Consider the following 10,607-nt stretch of genomic DNA (forward strand, 5'->3'; position numbering starts at 1 on the left):
TGCACAGGGGAGCACCAAAGCAAAAGAATTAAAGCAGGCAATAACAACAATACGGAACTGACGCCGCGTTTAATAAATGCAATAACTAACAGACTAACGCTTCACAACAGATAACACTTTGCACAAGTTATAAAAGCTTTTTAAATAAAGCACCAAAAATGCAAAATTTAGAAATAAAAAGCAGGATTAAAGCGCAAAAATATATAAAAATCTTGGAGCACAAGTAAAACAAGTCAATTACTCTCAACTGAGAACTCTCTCTTGATTCTATTAGGAGATATTGATTTAAAGGTTTTTTTTGTGCCTTTTACATTTAATGGCTAAATATTGCCATTTCGCTTCCATGAGGTTCAATATAGGCGAATTATATTCAATGCTGGGAGCGCAATTAAATGATCTTTAAGACATATATTTGCCAGAATATTAAACGAATTAAATAATGGGCGGCAATTTAAGATTATCGGCTTTCAAATATTGGATGTTGAAATCAGTCAACCGTTTTAAATGATACTAAACCAGCAATTAATCTTACCGCTCTTTGGAGTTTCACTTTTGTTTTTGTACCAAAATTTTGGTTTTGGTAAATTGGATTATTAGTTTTGTTGCTGGTAAAAAAACTGACTGTGCACTGTGCGATTTTAAATCTTAGCACTTGTAAAAAAAATTTCTCAGAGAACGCAACAGTCTCCAACGACCAGCAGCATATAAAGAGGGTGCTAGAAGCTGGGTTCCATAAAGCGAAAACTATTAATACTGATACGCCATACGCTATTTTCAATTAATTAAAACGAAAAACTACTTCTGTCTCCTTTTCTACCCCTTTCTAACTTGCACCGCAGATTGTGACTCATATATGTCGAAAGCTACATTTCCGATATTCGATTTCACAGCCGCATTTCTGAATCAATATTTTTAATATATCTCTCAACGCACAGCCGAATCAAGAAGAGCCACGAAACTGAAATTTTTACTGTAGTTACCTTATGTGGCGAAGGTGCATGCGAAGATATCCGATCGGCCTTAAACTAGTTTTCAAAGATTTTTGTTCTTATTCATTTGAGCGTTCAAATCTTTTTCAAAGGTCTTTACAAAAAATCATTTGAGATGTATATAATACTTTTTGGATAATCCAAGCATCCTCGTTGGAAATGGGATTCAAAGATTTTTTGAGCGAAAAAGGGTATACAGCCGTCAACAATGCTGTACTGAAGTTTAACTCAGACTTTGGAACCTGATACAAATTTTTTTCACCTCACTTACCATAAGGAACATTTAAAATGTAGAAGAAGGCATCTTCCATTTATTTGAGGAGCAAAATTCTCTATTCAACTCTTCGTGGACACCCTACTACAATCAGAGTCCATTGGCATTTTTCAAGGTTTCTTAGATTTGGAATGGTAGCTAGGAACCATCAAAGAAATACCAAAGTAAAAATAAAAACAAATTTATGTGTAACAAAATACCAATGTCCGAACACCTGAAAGCCATGCCTTTACCTAACTTCGTGGCGGATCGCCTACAGGGGCGCGTTTTACGCCATACACATCGTAAGCAACTGTGACCGGTCCCAACAATCGCCCAGTGAGCCTAGCCATGCTAGTGTCCTGACATTGCCGGTGGGTCGATAGTCATGGTTGGCCTTCATGGCATTGTATAAACACGCATCCCCGGCGCGCCAGCGCTCTCATCGGAGTACTATGGGTCGGAGTATGTGCCGTTTGGAAAACACTCCGTGTGGCCACACATTCTTAAACAAGTTATATAAGATAACATAAATAGAAAATACCGAACTTTGTAATGTTTTGAATATATTCAATCTAGTTATATTTTGAAATCATACGTAGAAATAAACTCATAATAGACTCAATAATGCAGCTTGCAAATAGACAGGTCAAACAGAGCCACACCACAATATTTAACTCATTATACCTCTTTGGACTTGGATCGCATGCTATTGGCTCAGCGCGTCCAAAGTATATAATAACTATGCAAATGGAAATAAATATTTTACCCATATATATACAGCTGCGCTCCCATCGACAGTGCGATTGGCGGTTATTTCCAAAGCGCCAAGGACCTATTATTGGTTGAAATAAATACCATTTTCCCATGCATAGTTCGATAGCAAATGAAAAACGCGCTGACCACCGGTAAATTTCCTTTGGTGTGTTGCTTGCACGGGTGAACACCTTTGTTGAATTATGTCTTCGCTCCATAGGTGATGCACGCACCCATCGTTGAACTCGAAAATGTTGAGTTTGCTCCGTAAGCATGTCGGTAAAAACTACACTTCGACAAAAATAGTGTGGATAAATGCCCGAGTTATCATGACCGAGTGAAAGGCGCACAGGCAAATGGACGAGCTCCCGGTGAAGCCGAAATAATATAGTGTTATTGCGCTCAAAAGTCTTATAAACGGGGTCTTGGTAAACAATGACCTGTATTTGACCTTGTGATGATTGCAATGATAGTATAATGTTTGCTGAAGATCCAGAGTTATATCTACCGCCAAAGGTAACTTTGACAACAATGTCCCCACTATGGCAAAGCTCACCACTGTATAGCTCTTCTAAGTAAAGTCGTTTGTCCCAGAGGGGTGCTCTCTGCATTTGAAAAAACAGGTACGCCATGACTGCCATTGGTATAACTACGTAGCAAATTATTATTTGATAATTACGTCCTACCACTGGCCTCTCTAAATGGCATTTAAGATTCATACGGACAACAATAATAGGTTTAGTGTCGGCGTCCAGGTCGCTAATAAAATTACAGCGGCAATGAATACCAAAGTACACGCTTTTATTCATGTCAGGAATGCAGGAAATAGTCTGCCAGCTAGGTTCAGGTCGTGCATAATTCCAGATCCGGCAACTTCGGATTTCGGTAGAAAATGTGAAATATGCACCCGTTTCTTGATAAGAGTCCCAGTGTTCTAAGCTGTTCTCTGCGCGAATATATATGTAAACTGGCCGTGCCTGCTCACAACGATTACGAAGTAACAACGAAGTAGGTTCTACAATCCCGTTTTTTACCAAGCATGTTGCATTCTGTGTGTCCATGTCTCTCAGCTTTGGTACGTTCGTCATATGCAGTAACACACGGTAATCTATATCGGCCTTTGTAAATATAACACCTAGCACGGAGTGTCCATAAAGTTCGGTACGATACATGCGAACTTCATTGGAATTTATCACGTTGTCATGTATAACATTCTCTACGTCTTCTTGGGGATCGTCGAAGTCGCTTTCTTTTCGACGTCGTCTATGGAGGCGCCTCTGATAACTGCACTTCGGTTCGATTGCTGAGAAATTCGTTTTAAGTCGGGAGATGTATTGAAAAGGCTCAGACAATTTCTTTGTTTTCTCCCAGATAGCGTTGGATGTATAGGCATTAACAACTAGTACCTGTGTCCGTGATTCTTGCTCTGGATACCACCAGTACTGGCTCTGCTTATGACTCCTCACAGAGATAAGAACTTCATCATTTCGTAGCTGTTGACGCAACTCTTGTAATAAGCTTTCCGTGAAAATAAGAGTATGCATAGAGTCAGCAGATTCTATCACTATATCACGTTCTAGGTCAAGATCAAAGCTCTCCATACGCATTGTAAAAGTTGTTCGAGTAATTATTTTCGGTGCTTCCTCAGGATGTTGACGTCGCGCAGTACCCATACCCATGTAAAATAGGCACATACTCAACTTCCAATGTGCGTGTAGCCAATTGTTTATATGTTCCAGCCCCTGTGGTTGCAAGGTAGACATTTGTTCTAGGCGATGACGGAAGTTGTCTGTGTTAAGGCAGGACTCTGACTCTGCCCGACACTGTGACTTTGGTATAAACTCCCATTCAGCACTAAATTTATTAAGCAGGTCGCAAAGATCATTTACCATCGTCTGATAGTATTCATCCATAAGAGTATTAAGCTCGTTATTCGCAATAATAGATTTGAAAGTGGACGCTATAATATGCAGTATTCGAGCAAGAATATTTACTTCCATATCATCCAGAGGCTCAAGAGAAAGAACTACATTTAATAAAAGGCGTACGAGATGAGCTAATTGTACAGTAGTTTGTGGCTGATATACTCCTAATGTTTCAGTGAAAACAACGAGACGCTCTTTAGAACTGATTTTTCGAGCCAGTTGATTAAGTAATATAAAAGATTTTTGCCAATCTGCATATTCTAGCCAGTATCGAGCGCGTGCAAGGTGATTTATAATTGAAGGCTCTGTGTCTTCTATGTCAGTATGGCGGACATTGACAGTCACGTTTACAGTTACGCATGCTCCCAAATTGTCGCAGACCTGAAATAAAATAAATAATAAAAAAAATAAATAAAACTTAAAAAAAAAACAACTGCCAATAAAAAGTTGTGGAAATTGGTATCTTGTTGTTAATAATTAAGCTAAAGGTATCACTTTATTTATTCAAACATTTTATTCAAACAATTTTTATTTTCTTAACACATCTCCGACTTTAAAACGAATAAAGGGGGTCTAGATTATTATCAACAGCCGAGACTATATGTCAGTCTGTTCCTATGTAAATTAGTCTCTCTGCTTTATACCTATCGTCATGCCCATTTCAAACATAATTATAACATAATAATATGATTAGGTTCTAGATAAATCTTGTTTAACAAGGTATCATAATCATGCTCAGCATATAGTAGATTCACTAAACTCCCAAAATGAAAGAAAAAACAAATTATAGAATGATTAGGTAACAATTAATTTTTTGATTAAAAAAGCTTTTTGAGTGATTGGCTCTCTTAGCCACCCTCCGCCCAGACATTGGCTGGCTCGGACATCTTTTATTTTCGTTTTTCTGCACGACAGCCCAAAGTACCATAATAATTTTCGACCCTTCAGAAGGAATACTTTGACGCATAGGCCTAAATTATGAGTATGACATTTGGAGCGCGGCTGAAACAGAGTAAAATACTCTTTACGACAGCGGCACAAAGACAGTCTTCCAACTATTCAGACGATTGAAGAAAGGTGTATCACGCCAGGCTCAACGAACGTTGAGCTGGGTCCACCAATCGAGAAATGAGCTGGAGTGTTTACATTTAAAACTGATGCATCTACTGAAATCGGAAATAATTTCCTGGAATTAATTATTGACGCTATGTGGCAGACTAGACTGCGAAGCTCTTAGAAATCGAGAATACAAAGCCAAATGCATGATAAAAACAAATAAGAGGTTCTAGTCGGGAGCTCCCGACAAGGGGATACCCTGAATTTTCTTATTCCAACACCAAATGAAGCTCGCGCTACGCGCTCTTTTGCTTTAGTAGTAATAAAGATAAATTTAAAAAAAATTAAGGTGCCTTGGCAGGGTTTGAACTCGCAACTGACCGCATTACTTGCCGCCGCCTCTTCGCAACAGCCACACCAGACAAAAAAAAAAATAGTTTCCTCGGCAGGGTTCGAACTTGTAACTGACCGCGCTGCTTTCCGCCGCCTTTATTCAATAGCCACACCAATAATTAAGTCTTAATGAGAAAAAAAAGAATTAAAAAAGCAATACAAGAAAACAATACAATCGCAATTGCAATGCTGTTGACAGAATTCAAAGCCGACGTGCATGTATGTGTGTGTATGTATATGTGTACATGGATACAGAAATTCTTGGAATTTGCGCTTGATGCTGCACGTGTTTGCAGGCCAAAACATATTTTCTTTCGTGTTTCTAGGAAGACCCACAGCTAAACTTTCAAGCCACTAGCTCTTATACGTTCTGAGATCCTTGCGTTCATACATACGGACAGTCGGGCGGACGGACGGACAGACAGACTGACATGGCTAAATCGACTCGGCTGTTGATGCTGATAAAGAGTATATATACTTTATGGGGTCGGAGGTGCCTCCTTCTGCCTGTTACATACATTTGCACAAAAACATTATACCCTTTTTACCCATTTTCAATGGGTTCAGGGTATAAATATGATGCTTCGATGTTCTCACTGCGGCATAGGCCGTCACAATGCGGTGGAGTGGGAATAAATTTCCAATCATTGGAGTCAGCCATGCACAGCCATTGTATCAAAAGAGTTAGCGTATTTACAAGTGGCAGATATATCAACGGAAGTGACCCGACAAGGACTCTTTTTATAGCTTAAGTTTTGGCCTCTTTGGCAAACAAGTAGACGGCCAATCCAATTTGTTGCCGCAAATAAGGCGTTAAACCAGTGCACTTTTTATACCCTGAACCCATTGAAAATGGGTAAAAAGGGTATAATGTATTAGTGCAAATGTATGTATTAGGCAGAAGGAAGCATCTCCGATCCCATAAAGTATATATATTCTTGATCAGCATCAACAGCCGAGTCGATCTAACCATGTCCATCTGTCTGTCCGTCTGTCTGTCCGTCCGTCCGTCTGTCCGTCCGTCCGTCTGTCCGTATGTATGAACGCAAGGATTTCGGAACCTATAAGGGCTAGAGACTTGAAACTATAGCTGTAGGTTCTCCTTGTTCCGTGCAGATCGAGTTCGATAACTTGCCCCGTTTCAAACTAATCGATAAACATCGGTATCGAAATCCTGTTTTTTCCAGCAATTTTGGTAGATAATAAGTACTAGTGTCACCAAATATGACATGTAGCTTTTAGAATAGTATATATATATTTTCATTTTATAGCTATCACCACCTCCCCGCTACTACCTTATAGCTATAAATCAAGTAAATAAATCAATTTATGCTGTCTATCAATATAAGCCTAATTGAAATGCAATTGTCATTTCAAGAATACACAAATATTGTATAGTACAATAAGATGTAGAAAATTTCATCAAGATCGGTTACGAAACACAGAAATGATTAAAGAAACCGTGTTTTGACTTTTCTCCTATTAGCGGCAACAAGCGGAAATTCCCAGAATTTCTGTATACATGTTCACACACACACATTCATGCGCGTCTTTATTGAATTATTTCAACAGCATTGCAATTGCGATTGTATTGTTTTCTGCGCTGCTATTTTAATTCGTTTTTTCTTATTTGGTTTCAATAGTTGGTGCGGCTGTTGGGTAGAATCGCAGGAAACTTTATTCTTTTTTTTGGCTGATGTGGTCGTTGAGTAAGGGTTGTGGCAAGAAGTGTGGTCCGTTGCGTGTTTGAGTCCTATTGAGGGATCGACTTTTTGAATACCCTAAACCCATCAAAAATGGTTAATAGCCATTTTTAAGAAAATACGAATATTCTATAGCACAATTAGCTCTACTGAAAATTTCATCAAGATCGGTTAAGAAACACAAAAGAAAATGTGTTTTGGATGCCCACTTGTTTGAGGGTGCTAGGGAATATTGCATGTATACATGTACACACACACATTCATGCGCCTCTGCTTTGAATTTTATCAACAGCATTGCAATTGCGACTGTAATGTTTTCTTGAGTAGTGGCGGAAAGCAGCGAGATCAGTTACCCTGCCGACGAGACTATTTTTTTTTTTTGGCTGGTGTGGCTGTTGCGTAGAGGCGGAAGCAGTTGGAACAGCTGACTACTGGCTTGAGGTCGTCCTGAAATGATGTAGAGAGAAGACCCTTACGCTTCGATGCTGGCGTCGCGTAAACCGTGAAATTCTAATTCTGCCGCAGGTATTGACACGAAACTAGTGAATTTAAAAAACTGTGCTTTCTCAAAATGGCCGCAAAGATCATGCCATGTCATGATGGCAGGCTCTCATCCCAATCAAGCTGTTTTTGCAGCTGTCTGCTGCAAGAAAATCTTACCTCAGCGAGTTCCGGCCCTATAAATCCAACTTGGTCATACAATTCAGCTATATTCGAGAAAATTGTTCTTTAGATGATTCGGATCTCTGCTGAATAAATGAAAAAGAAAACAGTAGCCGATACGAAGCTGAATCCCAAATTAGTCCAAGAATTTTGGTGATGTCGCTCCCATATCCAAACTTTAGAGAAGGTCTCTGACTTTCTTTGGTATCCCTTCCTGAGAAGCAGCATTACTTAGGCAACTGTTGGCAGGTGGACGATAATGGATTGATAATTTTCATCACCTCTTGAATCGAATCGTCAAATTAAAAATCACGCCGCTTTGTTGTTGGAGAAGCAAGTCTGTTATTGTGACGCGAACGCATTTTTACCACATCACCTGTAAGGGCGACAGGGAACGTAAGAAACCGAAGAAGGATGTGAAACCAGAGGTCGCAAATAACAGTCAACACTTATTTTCAATGCGGTTTGCACTCAAATAAACAGAAAAAAACGAAGCAGATTCGGTTTCGCTCTCCATCGAACACATTATTTCGTTGCGCTTGTGTACTGTGTTCGTGCTTTTGCTTGAGAAATGCCGCTGTTCGGTCTAACAGTAAGATCTTAACAGGACAGATTCGGTCGGCCGCACAGAAAATGTGTGTTTATCGATGAGCAGCGAAAAAAGTGGACGCAAAAAGTGTCTTTTCTTGTTGTAGTATTGTGACGGTATCAATGAAAGCTAGAGCGAGAGAGAAAGAGAGAGAGAGAGAAAAGCAAGCTATTTTATATATGAGTACATACATTTATTCAAAGCTATAAGAAAACACCCATAAAATAATTTATAGTTTGTTTATATATGTTTATGAGTAAGATTATCAGCTAACAACGCATGCAATTTGGTTAGGCACACACAAGGACGCAAGTGCATACATGTATATCCACAAAAGTCTTTTTGGCAGCTATTTTTGTACCCTGAACCCATTGAAAATGTTTAAAAAGGGTATTATGTATTTGTGCAAATGTATGTAACAGGCAGAAGGAAGCATCTCCGACCCCATAAAGTATATATATTCTTGATCAGCATCAATAGCCAAGTCGATCTAGCCATGTCCGTCTGTCTGTCCGTCCGTCCGTCCGTCCGGACGCAAGAATCTCAGAACCTATAAGAGCTACAGACTTGAAATTATAGCAGTAAGGCCTCCTAGTGACCGCGCAGATCGAGTTTATTTCCGATATTCGATAACTTGCCACGTTTCAAAGTAATCGATAAAAATCAATATCGAAACCCTGTTTTTTGAGCAATTTTTGGAAATAATAAGAGCTGGAGTAACCAAACTTGACATGAAGCTTCTAGAATAGTATATATATAAATCAAGTATACTCATTTTAAGCCTATCACCACCTGCCCGCTGCAACCTCATAGCAATAAATCAAGTAAATAAACCTATTCATGCTGCCCACAATATAAGCTACAATTTAAATCAAATAATACATGAATATTCTCAAGTACAATATGATGTACTGTAGAAAATTCCATCAAGATCGGTTAAGAATCACGAAAGAAAATATGTTTTGGCAGACCACGTGTTTACAGCAGCAAGCGCAAATTGCAAGAATTTCTGTATTCATGTAAAGACACACAATCGTGCATGCTGAGTACTCAAAAATTGAGGACTGTGTGCGACTTTACTCGCATATTTTATTTATTAAGAACAAAGTATGAATATAGTTTATATGATTAAGCAGTTTTCATGACTGTCTCCAGTAAGTAGTTTTTGGGAACCGAGAGCTGATCCAGTTCCGAACTCGTTCACGACTAAGCTATGATTTATCGATTATAGATATTTTATTAAGGCGATGAGACTGCCACATCCACTCCCGCTCCAATACTGCAGCTAAGTTGCAAAATGAACGTATTTTTTGGGTGGACGTACTTCCCGTCCGCTACGAGTGGTAATAATGGGGTGTTGAATGTTGCAGTTGGTTGCAGGTGAAGATGATGTTGCATCGTTTGCTTCCAAGTAAGCTGCCTTAACACGGTCGATGGTTACATTGTTATGCTTGCCGTTGATATCGATTACAAATTGCTTATCGTTTCGGCTGATAACTAGAAATGGCCTTCATAAGGTGCTTTGAGCGGCGCTTTGACTGTGTCATCTCGTAAGAAAATTTGTGTACATGTTTTGAGATCCTTTTGAACGAATAATTTGGTAGTAGTGTGGTGTGATGTATTTACGGGCTTCAGTTGGTACATGATTAAATGTAGGAGCTTGATGAATTCCCTTTTGATGTACTCTTCGGCAGGTTTATGGAATTCACCCGGCAGCTTTAAAGTTGTCCCGTAAACCATTTCCGCTGGAGAGGCGTTGAGATCTTCTATAAATGGTACGATGGTAAGGCTGTCGATCCAGTTGGAGTCAGTGTGACATTTAATGGCGGCCTTCAGCGTCCTGTGCATTCTTTCCACTATGCCGTTGGCTTGTGGGTGGTATGCTGTTGTTCGCAGATGCTTGGATCCCGTCAACTTAGTAAGTTCCTTAAACAATTTGGTCTCAAACTGTCTGCCTGTGGCGTGCCGTAGTTTGCAATCCAACCAGGCAATAAAGCTTTACCTACCGTCTCTGCCGTTATGTCTGCTATTGGGACTGCCGCCGGCCAGCGTGAGAACCGGTCAATGCACGTCAGACAGTACCTGTGTACCAATGTGGATATGTTCATATCGCTTTTCGGGCAGGTTGAATTCTTGAAGCGCTGCTTTGTTGTGTCTGTTGACTTTTGCCTGCTGGCATCTGATGCAGTTGTTGACCATTTGAGCTATGTCTCTTTTCATGTCTCTCCAGACAAAACGTTCGGCTATGAGTTTCACTGTGGCGCGCTTACCTGGATGCGA

The 10,607-nt window shown here is 39.7% G+C and overlaps 1 protein-coding gene across 1 annotated transcript; it reads right to left on the bottom strand.

Annotated features, from left to right (window-relative positions):
- Window positions 1–1,817: 1,817 nt before the first annotated feature.
- LOC135438814 (uncharacterized) lies at window positions 1,818–10,175 on the bottom strand. The gene is made up of 2 exons (XM_064697296.1): window positions 9,954–10,175; window positions 1,818–4,304 (listed from the first exon to the last, which is right to left on the bottom strand). The coding sequence occupies exons 1-2, from the start codon at window positions 10,173–10,175 to the stop codon at window positions 1,818–1,820; spliced, it is 2,709 nt and encodes a 902-aa protein (XP_064553366.1).
- Between the last annotated feature and the right edge of the window lie 432 nt (window positions 10,176–10,607).

The sequence above is a fragment of the Drosophila montana genome, unplaced genomic scaffold (genome assembly GCF_035044405.1).
Source record: "Drosophila montana isolate Dmon_TW-CO22-7 unplaced genomic scaffold, ASM3504440v1 contig_395_1, whole genome shotgun sequence".
Lineage (NCBI taxonomy): Eukaryota > Metazoa > Arthropoda > Insecta > Diptera > Drosophilidae > Drosophila > Drosophila montana.